This window comes from Corvus brachyrhynchos, unplaced genomic scaffold, assembly GCF_000691975.1.
Source record: "Corvus brachyrhynchos isolate BGI_N302 unplaced genomic scaffold, ASM69197v1 scaffold28, whole genome shotgun sequence".
Lineage (NCBI taxonomy): Eukaryota > Metazoa > Chordata > Aves > Passeriformes > Corvidae > Corvus > Corvus brachyrhynchos.
This window is the reverse complement of record NW_008246058.1, coordinates 3,788,611-3,801,675: the sequence shown is the minus strand read 5'-3', so window position 1 is coordinate 3,801,675 and position 13,065 is coordinate 3,788,611. Positions and strand designations below refer to the sequence as shown.

At 42.0% G+C, this 13,065-nt stretch overlaps 1 protein-coding gene across 4 annotated transcripts in view; it reads left to right on the top strand.

Moving 5' to 3' along the window:
- Positions 1-99: 99 nt before the first annotated feature.
- Positions 100-13,065, top strand: part of WDYHV1 (WDYHV motif containing 1) — a 13,570-nt gene continuing 604 nt past the window's right edge. Inside the window, exons 1-6 of one of the 4 annotated variants that reach the window (XM_017746117.1) lie at positions 100-336; positions 942-992; positions 2,410-2,554; positions 3,000-3,148; positions 3,475-3,599; positions 6,751-6,857. In XM_017746117.1, coding sequence (XP_017601606.1) covers positions 275-336; positions 942-992; positions 2,410-2,554; positions 3,000-3,148; positions 3,475-3,599; positions 6,751-6,755 — 537 coding nt within the window. In that variant the 5' untranslated portion in view covers positions 100-274 and the 3' untranslated portion in view covers positions 6,756-6,857. Of the gene's footprint in view, positions 337-941; positions 993-2,409; positions 2,555-2,999; positions 3,149-3,474; positions 3,600-6,750; positions 6,858-13,065 lie in introns of those variants that run through there. The other 3 variants (XM_017746114.1, XM_017746116.1, XM_017746115.1) reach the window with 3 other exon arrangements.

The following is a 13,065-nucleotide window of genomic DNA, read 5'->3' as shown; positions in this document are numbered from 1 at the left end:
GAGGGGGGGGGGGGTGCCCCCCGCCCCAGCGTAAGGCGCCGGGACAGCCGGAGCCACCGGCGGGAATGGCGCGGCTGCGGGCTGATCACACTGCTGGGCTCGTTTCTCGTGACGAGAAATGAAGTTGGAGAAAAACAAAATAAATAATCGGTTTTGTGTTTTGCAGCGAAGAAAATGTTTGGAAGCTTTGTGACTACATCAGGAGTCAGGATCGGTACCCTTTAGAAGAATTTTATGCTGTTTTCATATCCAATGATAGGAGGATGGTGAGTCAATGGGATGTGATCAGAGTCAGCTATGGAGAGGCTCGGGCCTTCAGACCGCAGCCCAGTGTAGGTGAGACATGATCCCAGCCATTTCAACCACAGCCCGGTGTTGGGGAGTGAGCCTTTAGCCCAGCCTGCAGATGAGATGCAGTCCAAACCCGTCTTGTAGCTCACCTTGGCTTAGAGGTGTGCCAACCACACCACATGAGATCTTTTAATTATCTACTGCATTCAGGGCAGTGGGAAGAGGCATGGTGTCCCTGTGCACTGTGGGAGTAATGCTGTCTGTAATCTGTCAAATTAAGAGAGTGGTTATGTTTGTAAAATCACAGGACCTTTAATAACCATAAAGTTGGAGCAGACCTCTAAGACCATCAAGTCCAGCTGTTAACCCAGCAGCACTGTGTTCACACCTAAACCTTATCCCCAAGTCTTTTGGATGTTTCTGGGGATGGTGATTCCACCACTTCTCTGGACACCTTATTCTAATGTGGCCCAGAATAGTATCTCCAATTTCATGCTTCAGAGAGAGAAACTGGAAAAAAATTTGTTACTGCAGCACAGATGTAAGCCGAGGAAGTTGATAGGTTAGCAAAGAACTAACCAATTTACCTGAAATTACTCTGTATTAATCTGAAAGATTTTATTCACTTCAGGTTCACTTATAACTTTCAGATTCCACTCTGGAAGCAGAAATCTGGACATGGAGATGAGCCTGTTGTCTGGGTAAGGCATTCATTGCTCTCAGTAATTTTGAGTGTGTGCCTCTGTGGTTGATAGCTGCAGGATCACACATGGGCATGTAACAAACTGTTCCATCTGAACAAAATGGAACACTTTTTAGTCTGAGGGTGATGAAGCACTGGAGCAGGTTGCTCAGAGGGGTTGTGGAGTCTCCATCCTTGGAGATTTTTAAAAGCTCTCCAGACACAGTCCTGGGCAGCTGGCTGTAGGAGTCTCCTTGAGCAACAGGTTGGATCAGATGCCCTCTTGAAGTCCCTTCCAACTTCACACATTGTATAGTTTTGCATTAATATTTATAATTCTTTTACAACAGATTTATAAATAGCCTAAATGTGGTGCTCCTTTGCACCATCCATCATAAATTATTAGCAAGGCAGTCAGTAAAACCTACAAGTGACAAGTCTTAATATTAGTAAGAATGCATAGCACATTTGTGAAAATTATTATCTGGGTATCGAGGCTGACAGCTCTGTAGAATTGTAGGTAGATGACTTTATTTGTAAGAAGTAGATGGATGAAAATATTTATGTAGGCCTGCCAGATGATAGAAAAATACAAACTGTATATGTATTCAGGTGTCAGCAGTTAAACTGACCCATAAACAGTGGCTTTGAAGTGTCATTTGATCAATTAGTGTAGTTCAGTAATTGCTGATGCAGAATTCCCTGGTATCATTATAGATTCCTTTCAGTTATCTGGCACAGAACAAACTACTTCTTTTGACAATTTCTGTTTCTGAAATTCTGCAAAGTAATCTGCAAATTTCTGAAGTTTTCTGATTTCTGAATCATTCATTCTCTTCCAAAATATTGGTATCTTTACAGTACAAAAAAAAAAGGTTTGGTTTTAAAAAAGATCCGAGTGTTATTGAGATGACCTGAAAAGGAATAGCAGAGTCAGGAAAGGCCATGGCAGCATGTGGCTTTCTTATAAAAATTAATGGATTGAAAGGTCTTTTAACTTTGATGTTTCAGTGGATCATAGGTTGTGCAAAGCTTGTAAGTTAATTTTTCTTACACTCTGTAACAGGTTTTTCTAAATACTATTGAATACAGTTGTGTATGTGTATTGGTCTGGTGAAGTTAGTTTGCCCAAATCTTTTTCATTCAAATCTCTTTGTGGTTTTAATATTGAAAATGTCAAAAGACAGTGCTCAACCCTTTTTGTAAGTGGATTCAATGTAAATTTAAGTAGGTTGTTAAGGGCTACCTTCAGTTTAATTTTGGAAAACAGCAGTGTACATACCTGACACTTAACATCAGTAACTGCAGCATCTGCAAACCTCCACCTGTGTTTCTTACAAGTTAAGGAATAAAACTGCACTGCATAACCCAAATGTCTTGATAAAATAGTTGCCTTGAAAAAGTGTGATAGAGTACCCACAGATATTTTTTCCCAGCTTCCAGAGCTGCTACAGGAAATTGTCTTACTCCTGTGGTCCTCCTGAGCTGTTCACTGGTTTTTCAGTGGTGTGCTGGTTTTTCAAGTGCTTCTGGCAGCTGAACACTCGACACTCAAATTCACAGACCGTGTTACTGCAACAGGTACAAAATCTCTTATTAGAAGAGATCACTAGGTAACTTTAATACTAATCTATCATTGTATCTTGTGAGTTTTTATTTATGAATGGGTCTAAGAAAAAAGTGCTTAACCAAACAACTTTTGTGGTTTGATGTGGAACGTGAAAGAAATTTTCTGTTTTCTTAGGAGTAGCATACACTTTAGTTTAGCTGCCTTGGCTTAAAGCAAAGGAAGCTGCAAAGAAATGGGGAGAATACCCAGGTTTCTGGAAGAGCAGATGGGCAAGATAGGCATTAGGAAATCTCTCTCCTGGTGCCAGAAATGTTACAGACTTAATATTCCAGGACAGAAAGCAGTCTTTAAAAAAAGGATCTGAACTTATGCTTTTAGGAATTTTTTTTTTCCCACTCTCTTTGCCAGTGTCTCATTAATGGCTGTTTAACTAATAGCCATGACCTTTCTTCCCAGGACTACCATGTTATTCTACTTCATGTTTCCAGCGGGGAGCAGAACTTCATTTATGATCTTGACACAGTGTTGCCGTTTCCATGTCCTTTTGATGTGTACAGTGTGGAGGCCTTTAGGTCGGATGACAGCCTTCGTCCAGAGTTTCACAGGTGATAACAAAAACTATAAAGACTATGGATGTTATTTCATGAAATCAAAGTTCAAGTTCTTTGTGTATGCATAGTAACAGAGGTTCTTTGCTATACTCCCGTAAAATAAATGCACTGTGTTACTTGTCTAAAGCTCTTTACCTTAGTCATCAAAAGCTCTTTTCTTTCCTACTGTAGCTTCATGTTAATGACTTGGCCCAACATTGCTGGTTTGTGTATTTAATAATGTTAGTGCTCCTCGATGAGAGGAAAGTACTCTTGTTCTGAGTGATTAATTCAGTATTGTGTAGGTGCATCTCTTAATACAATTTTGCATTTTTATTTAGAAACATCAGAATGATTCAAGCAGATTTGTACTTGAAAACATTTGCTTCAGACAGATCTCATATGAAGGATGTAAATGGAAAATGGCAGAAACCTCCTCCTCCATACCCTTGCATTGAAACTGCAGGTAAGCTCCTAGAACTACTTCTTCCTGCTTACAGTGCTGAATGAGATAGTCCAGGATGCACATGGGAAATAAATAACTTCTGTAGCATTTGTCCGGTCAGCTTACTACTTCATATGGGAAAAAATAGGGCTATGAAGCATTTGGTACTCTATTTTGAACACATAGTCTAACATACTCATTTACTGTTATCAAACTTTAATTACTAATCTTCATAAACTGAGCAGAGAGTGAGAGGTAAGTAATACTCTTCTCTCATTACAGCAGGAAACTGAAGCAAACAGGCCAACTAACTTGCTTAGGGGCCACAAAGTTTTTAACACACTGATTATAGCACACTAGCACACAGATCCCATTCTGGCAAAGTAGTGTTGGCAGGAGGTAGTTTTCAGGCTCTGCTCAGTGTGGTGGCTTTGCCTGCATGAAGTGTTTGAGGTTTCTCTACCAGGTGAATTGACTCCAGGATGTCTTAAGTCACTGACAAGTTGGCAAGTTTTTCCCTAAGCCTTAAGCCTCTTTTAAGCGATAGCCTGGCTAATCCTCTGGGCCAGGCAGAAAGAGAGGTAAAGACTTGCGATCTATTCTGTAGAGCTGCTTAAAACATTCTTACCATGCAGCACTTCACCTTATTCTGATCATGTGTTCTGCAAGCCGACTAACATTTGCCATGTGTGTGTTTGTTTGTTCTCTCATTTTCTTCCAAGGAAAGCATGGTGAAGTTTTGCTTTGAAAGAGTTTGAAAGAGCTTTCATGTTACTTCTCTGAATGTTTGGTTTTGTTGATTTTTAATAATGCAGTACTGCTATGTGTTAATGTTAGAGAAGGCAGGGTCAAAGAAACACGTTTTGTCTTTAGGTCCAAGTGTATTGTGGTTTGAAGTTGCTGGGAAATGAATTCTCTGTCTTTGCTTTGGCTTCTAAGGAAGCTTGGTGTTTCACGTAAGAGTAGAAATGAATTATGAGAGTGAGCAGGAACACAGATGTATCTTTATGAGGCTTTACGTGTTTTCTAGACAATCCAGGTTATGAAGCACCTTGAATTCTAACTCTTAGTTATTATCTTCAGCAGACTTTTATGCAAAGATATTGTAGGGAGTGTAGAAGTCCTGAACTACAGTGGATGGTTCTCTGTTAGGTGGAGCCTCTTAGGTGCTGAGAACTTTTTTGCCTGTGGAAACCTTGTTGTTTTGATAGCTGAGAGCTAATGAAAGTGTGAGGAATATAGATGAGGTCAGACCAAGAAAGCAAAACAGTTCTATTCAAATCAAAAGAGTAAAACCCATTACTTGTAGGTAATAAGTTACAGAATGACTCAAACGGTTGCAGATGTGTACATGTGTCTCTAGCTGGAGTAAATTACTCCATAGCTGCAAACCCTGTAACTCTCCCCTTACCTGTCTTGTTTGGCTGAGCTTTACCTCACTGGTGAGCAGCAGCCACAGGCCTCAGCCAGCCTCCAGATTGTCTCTGTGGTGCTGGTAGATAGTGAAAGGTATGTAGCTCTTACTTCCTCTTATGCTTTCATTCTTTGTTCTCTACTTTGCCATGTTGAATGAAATGTCCATAGGTCATCCAGTCCAACATCTACCCAAAACAGGGATTCCTGAGGGCTCTGTCTAGTCTGGTCTTGAATACCTCCAGGGATGGTGATTCCACCACCTTTCTGGACAGTGTTCCAATGTTTGACCACTATCATGGTAAACAAAAAATGAATAAAAAATCCTAGTATATGAACTGAATTTCCTGTGTTCCAACTTGCTTTTCTCACTTCTTGTCCTGTTGCCAGGCTCCTCCAAGAAGACTCTGGCTCTATTGTCCTACCTCTGATCAGGTAGATGTAGGCACCAGTAATGTCTCCTCTACATCTTCTCTTTTTAAGACTGAACAGACCCAGTTCTCTCAGCCTCTCCTTGAATAAAATATTGTCCTGCACCAAACAACTTGATTTTCCTCTTCTGGGCTTACTCCAGTATGGCCATGTTTTGTTTTGGTTTTGGTTTTTTTTTTGTGCTGAGGAGCTCCAATGGACACAGTATTCCAGCTCTGTGCTGATGTGCTCTGGTCTCCCGGTCAGTTGCCTGAAAGAAATTTGTGACCTTGCACCCACTGAAGGTGAAAAGTCATTCACTAGGGAGCTTCAAGGTCTGAGTCAGAACAGGACTAGATTGTCTCAAATCTAGGACGTCTAGTTCAAGTTGTCTTTCATTTAGTACCAGTTCCTCCAGCTTTACTTTTTGTCTTCCCTCTGTATTCTCTTGAGATACTTAATAATGATGCGTGCTTCAACGTCCACAGTGCTGTGAGTCTGCGAGGAGTCTGGGTTTAACTGTAATGTCTCAGCACAGTTTTATCAGGCATAAAGCTGCCTTATTTTTAATTTGATGTAAAACTGGGTGGCAGACCTTTTGTTATCATAAAAGAGCCTGGGGTATTAATGTTCATGTCCATGCCAAATTCCATTGCAGATAACTGTTTTCTCCCTGCCGTTTCATGTAGATAGAACATTCTGCTTTCCATGTTGATTTGTGTTTGCATTAGATTAAATTACTTGCATATTTCATGTTAGAGGTGACTGCAATATAATGGCTGACAGAATTGACCCCATATTGTTTTAACGCCAATTTATTTGTGAGGCACATTTCTGTCAGAGTCGGTTTGTTTTGGTTGGTTGGGTTTTTTTTGGTTTTTTTTTCCTTTTGCTTTCATTTAGAGTAGCCAAATTCCTAAGCTTTTGAGAAGATGAAAGGTTTTTATATCCCTTCTGTTTCCTGTTTGTCTTCTTTGATGTTTGTTGCAGTTTGACCTGCCTGGATGCCAGGTGCCCACCAAAGCTGCTCAGTCACTCTCACCCTCAGCTGTACAGAGGAGAGAAAATATAATGAAAACTGATGAGATGAGATGAGATGAGATGAGATGAGATGAGATGAGATGAGATAAGGACGGGGAGAGATCACTCACTGATTACTGTCATGAGTGAAACAGACTCAACTTGGGGAAATTAGTTGAATTTATTACCAATCAAAATCAGAGCAGGATAAAGAGGAGCAAAACAAATGCTAAAAACACCTTTCCTCCTTACCAGTCTTGACTTTATTCTCAATTTTCTACCTCCTCCCTCCTCCCTCAATGGGGAATGGGGGTTGCGGTCATCACAGGTTGATTCTGCCGCTGCTGCCCAGGGAGAGGAGTCCTTCCCTTGCTCCAGTGTGCGGTTCCTCCCTTGCAGTACTTCATGAACTTCATCCCACGGGCTGCAGATCTTCATGAGCTGGTCTGATTTCTCTTAGTTTATGACTTGGGATGAGATCAGCCCTCCTTACTGCAAGCCTGTGTAAAATTCAGCTTGCACAGTGCATTTCAAAATTACTCAGAACAGATGGTCCTATGGCTTATGTACAAGTGTTAGCAGCAGCTCTAACACTGTAAAGCACTGGTTTGAATTTCAGTTCTCTCAAGGTGTTTGGTAGCACACTTGCTGGATTGATTTGTAAAAGCTTTTTGTTCTTTTTATTATTATTAAAATCCCTCGTAGTCAATAATGATGGGGTTTTACTTGGGTTGGTGTTTTTAATTTTGAAGAGCATGAGTAGGACAGCTGAGAAATTGTGGAGACACCGTGTATCAAACAGATATGTAACAGGAAAGCTGCTAGACACAGGCCAGGCAGATGTCTGCAGTTGCTTTCTGTATCTCCTCTCTGATGCAGTGGCAGGATCCTAGTGGAAGTGAAAAGGAAGGCACTGATAGGGATACAAGTAGCTCCTATGCACTTCATGGGAACCTTCTGCTCCTCTCATGTGAATAAACCTCCAGTCTGTCAAGTTAGGTCCTTACTTCATAAGCTTTTGTGGAAGTAATGAATCAAGTCATATAGATACAATAAAGACACAAGTAAGAAGTGTTTAAATTCCCAGAGTGGCTTATTGAAATGACACTACTTTCTGTGAAAGATAATTAAAAGTGGTGAGCTGTGTTTTTACATTGAGATCAACCAGGATGGTTTGCACAGTCAGTTATATCTCAGCTGTGGAGACAGCAGCCCCCCAGCTGAGTGTGGGAAGAGTCCTTCTGACTTATCTCCCTGCTCAGACAGGGAGGAGGATCTAAAGAGAACTGTAAACACCTACACAAGTCTGTGAAGAGTCCAACTTTCTAAGTATTTTAGGTGCCCCCAAGGTTTTAGGCACCAGCAGAACTGATCCTGGAGGCTTTGTTCCAGACTTCCTTGCTTCTAGCAGCCCTTGGGCAGCTGTAATTATGACAAGTTAGTCCAAGGTCTGTGAGCCAAGCCAAGGCTTGGCTTAAACACTGCTTTCTAACTACTGTTGGCAGAAGCCACAAGTATCATGACTAACAATGCCTGAGATAGTGTGTGGCCTTTAACTTCATCCCTGCTCGGGGTAAAAGCGTCAGACTTAATTTAAACAAAAATAAAATTATGCAGGAATCCCAGAATGGGCCAGATAGGTCTCATTTGTGGGTGTGTGTAACAAAGTATGTTTGGTCAAAGAGGAAGATGAGCTCGAAGCATGCACAAATGCAAGCTAGTGTAACAGTCACAGCACTTGAGGAAAACTGCAAGTGTAATGTAAATCTTAAAAGAAAATTATTTTGCTGCTATTGGTCTTGTGAAATTGTTGTAGAATACCTTGCTTTTGTGGAGAGAGAATCTTGACTTGCCAGCTGTAGCATCCAGATGTATGTTTTGTAAATTCTGATGCTTGTCACTGATGAGATGAGATGAGATGAGATGAGATGAGATGAGATGAGATGAGATGAGATGAGATGAGATGAGATGAGATGAGATGAGATAAGGACGGGGAGAGATCACTCACTGATTACTGTCATGAGTGAAACAGACTCAACTTGGGGAAATTAGTTGAATTTATTACCAATCAAAATCAGAGCAGGATAAAGAGGAGCAAAACAAATGCTAAAAACACCTTTCCTCCTTACCAGTCTTGACTTTATTCTCAATTTTCTACCTCCTCCCTCCTCCCTCAATGGGGAATGGGGGTTGCGGTCATCACAGGTTGATTCTGCCGCTGCTGCCCAGGGAGAGGAGTCCTTCCCTTGCTCCAGTGTGCGGTTCCTCCCTTGCAGTACTTCATGAACTTCATCCCACGGGCTGCAGATCTTCATGAGCTGCTCCAGTGTGGGTCCCTTTCCACAGGGTGCAGTCCTTCAGGAACAGGCTGCTCCTGCATGGATTCCCCGCGGGGTCACAAGTCCTGCCACCAAACCTGCTCCAGCATGAGTCGTCTCTCCATAGGTCTGCAGGTCCCTGCCAGTAGCCTGCTCCAGCATGGGCTTCCCATGGGGTCACAGCCTCCTTTCAGGCATCCACCTGCTCCAGCGTGAGGCTCCTCCATGGGCTGCAGGGGCACAGCTGCCTCACCGTGATCTTCACCACGGGCTGCAGGGGAGTATCTGTTCTGGTGCCTGGAGCACCTCCTGCCCCTCATTCTCACTGACCTTGGTGTCTGCAGAGTTGTTTCTCCCACTCTTCTCTGGATACAATTACTTCTGTGCAATAGCTTTTAAAAATTTCTTAAAGGAAGGGGCACTACGACAATCGCTGATGGGCTCAGCCTTTGCCAGAGGTGGGTCCATCCTGGAGCTGGCTGGCATTGTCTCTGTTGGACATGGGGAAAGCTTCTAGAGAAGCCATTCCTACAGCCCTCCCCTGCTACCAAACCGTTTTGGAATTGAATTGAGGAATCTCTATCTGTAACAAATTGAGCATTTTTCTCCTACTAGTAACTCAATAAATCTTCAACTGCTTTTGTCCTGTTCATGGGGTTGCAAAATAAATCATCAAAAATAAGTTTACATGGAGTCATAAATTCCAGTCTATGCTTAAAAAAACTGAAGGTGGAACAAGGTGATTTTTTGTAAAGCATTTTTCTAAAAGACAAACAACTCCAGTCCAATCAATAAAACCACAAAAACCCTCTCAGACTCCTCAGTATCTTCTCAGAACTCACATGCTAAGCATTAGCCTCTTGGAACTGGCTTTGCTCTAGCTGTATCCCAGAGTTAGGCCTTTGTGGTTTTTACTGACCTTGCTCTGGCCTCTGTTCTGCTCTGCTGCCATGGATGCCAGGAGAAGCTGGCCAGCCTAACTTGCTGCAGGGTCCTCAAACAGCTCTGCTGGACTAAACATACCTGAGCTGCAGCAGATTCCCGTGGTCCCACCTGTTTGCCAGTGACTTCCTGTTGAAAGAAAACAGGATGTTTTGTTCAAATAATAAAAACTAAGATAATGAGATTTGGTGAACAGATTCATTATTCTAGAGCTGGTGAGCCCAACCTGGGGTTTTCTTTTAAATCTTCTTTCCACAAATTAATGAGGTCTGATTTCTCTTAGTTTATGACTTGGGATGAGGAAAGCTGCTAGACACAGGCCAGGCAGATGTCTGCAGTTGCTTTCTGTATCTCCTCTCTGATGCAGTGGCAGGATCCTAGTGGAAGTGAAAAGGAAGGCACTGATAGGGATACAAGTAGTTCCTATGCACTTCCCTCTCATGTGAATAAACCTCCAGTCTGTCAAGTTAGGTCCTTACTTCATAAGCTTTTGTGGAAGTAATGAATCAAGTCATATAGATACAATAAAGACACAAGTAAGAAGTGTTTAAATTCCCAGAGTGGCTTATTGAAATGACACTACTTTCTGTGAAAGATAATTAAAAGTGGTGAGCTGTGTTTTTACATTGAGATCAACCAGGATGGTTTGCACAGTCAGTTATATCTCAGCTGTGGAGACAGCAGCCCCCCAGCTGAGTGTGGGAAGAGTCCTTCTGACTTATCTCCCTGCTCAGACAGGGAGGAGGATCTAAAGAGAACTGTAAACACCTACACAAGTCTGTGAAGAGTCCAACTTTCTAAGTATTTTAGGTGCCCCCAAGGTTTTAGGCACCAGCAGAACTGATCCTGGAGGCTTTGTTCCAGACTTCCTTGCTTCTAGCAGCCCTTGGGCAGCTGTAATTATGACAAGTTAGTCCAAGGTCTGTGAGCCAAGCCAAGGCTTGGCTTAAACACTGCTTTCTAACTACTGTTGGCAGAAGCCACAAGTATCATGACTAACAATGCCTGAGATAGTGTGTGGCCTTTAACTTCATCCCTGCTCGGGGTAAAAGCGTCAGACTTAATTTAAACAAAAATAAAATTATGCAGGAATCCCAGAATGGGCCAGATAGGTCTCATTTGTGGGTGTGTGTAACAAAGTATGTTTGGTCAAAGAGGAAGATGAGCTCGAAGCATGCACAAATGCAAGCTAGTGTAACAGTCACAGCACTTGAGGAAAACTGCAAGTGTAATGTAAATCTTAAAAGAAAATTATTTTGCTGCTATTGGTCTTGTGAAATTGTTGTAGAATACCTTGCTTTTGTGGAGAGAGAATCTTGACTTGCCAGCTGTAGCATCCAGATGTATGTTTTGTAAATTCTGATGCTTGTCACTCTTCATCTGCTTCGGGAAGAGGACTTTGTGGTATTCTCATGCATTTTTGCCGAGCTGTTTCCTAAAGCTGTAAAGTCTAACACAACATGCACGGCCTTCAGATAGAGCCTTCAGATGAGGAAAGAGCAGCATAGAAAGGCTGTTATTACACGAATAAAACGGGAGAGGTCTCACTAAGTTTTTCCGCACGGATCAGAACTCCTGTGCTGCTCCAGTGCCATCTACCGACAGTTTCTTAGGCCATCGCTCTTCATGGGAAAGGACTTGTTTACTTTGGTGAAACAACTATTCCTTTCATTACATTTCTCTTATGGGCTGTGTTATGCTCTGCCACAATCAGTCTGAATTTAAGACAATATTTCATTTCCTACAGGCATTGTGATAGCAACTTCCAAGTTGTGAACAGCATCTGTGTTTGTAACTACTGGAACAATCTCCTTTGGACTGCCTTATCATTCACAGAACAGTTTTATGAAATTATTTTACTCTTCTCAATGCACATAAAGCAGAGAATAATTTATTTTTTTAATCTTAAAGTATATGAAGAATCACATTAATTTTGAAAAAGCATCTGAGAAGAAAAGACAAGTTTGAAACTGGAAAACAGACTTACCAATCTACCAGCAAGCAAGAGCTTTTATCCACTACTAATTTGTTCTTGAGCTATGACAGCAAATTGCTGAGCTTGTGCTATTTTAAATTCCCACGTAGGCAGACATTGTTCCTGTTCTGCCAAACTCACTTCAGCAATAGGACTATGCTTGGCTGGACATAAGGGTTTTCCATATGCAGAGTTCAAACATGTTAACAAGAAAAGATTTAGGGGCCAGACCTCAGAAGGGGTGAGAGCTGGGATCAGGCAAATCACAAAGCTGTGCTGTAGTGTAGACATGGTGCAAACAGAGGCCTTAAGGGGCTGGATTATGCCTGGGACTCCTGAGTCTGGGGTTCCTGAACATCATCTTCCCTTCCTTGCTTGCACTATCCATAATGGTAAGCCTAGTTACACAAGCTTTTTGCAGCTGAGGCAAATTCCCTCCTTTGGATTTTATAATCTTATTCATTAGAGCCTCCTCTTGTTTGATTCGTAATCCTTAAATGCAACCATGAATCATCCATGGTAAAATAAATACTTAATACAGTGGAAAAGGTGTTAACAGTAAATCTGTAAAGTAAACCTGTAACAGTGACTTTACCACTCTGTTCCTTAAACTCATTCTCTGCCAGTTTTCTTTTAATGGGCATTTAAAAAGATTTATTTGCACACATCATCCGTGAGAACATAAAACAACAAGCCCACAGATGTTTGTCATCAGAACTGAACCTCTGATTGGCATGGTTCTGAGTCAGCAAAGCTTGTACCAGGCATGTATAAGGCACAAGGATGTGTAAGGCACCTAAACCCAAAACTGCACACCAGCACTTTGCCAGTGAGCTCTCTGGGATCCACGAATGGGACAGAATGGTTACTACCTTTCCTGCAAGGGTCAGAGCAGATTAAAACCCTGGCAAAGAGCAGTCATGGTTACTTTTCTCTTGAAACCATGGCAGTTAAACTTTTCCCCCTCTGACTTCATTCTGTCATTCAGGATTCACAAATAATAAATATTTGCCCCCAGCCTAGGTTTGTGCTCTTCTTCACCTGAGCATCCCTCTAGGCTGGGGGCTGGGTTAGGTCACACATCTCCTCCCCTCTGCATATTCTGGCCCTGCAGTGGGCCCATGTTCAGCAAGGACAAAGTTCAGGGCTGGAGGGAAAGCAAATACTGTAATCTGGAGAGTAACAAACTGTAGTTTTGCCAAGGGCATAATCACTTCTGAGAGACAATAAGCAACTTGCAGTTCTGACTGCTGCTGTGATCCTGTTCTTCTGTGGTCAGTGCAAGAGTTGACTCCATTGACTTTGGTTCAGAACTTAAATGGGTGAATAGTATCTCCCGTGCTTTTAAATAATCCCATTTGTGTGTATGCAGGAAGACTGCATTGCACTTCCCTGTGTTGGTTGTTAC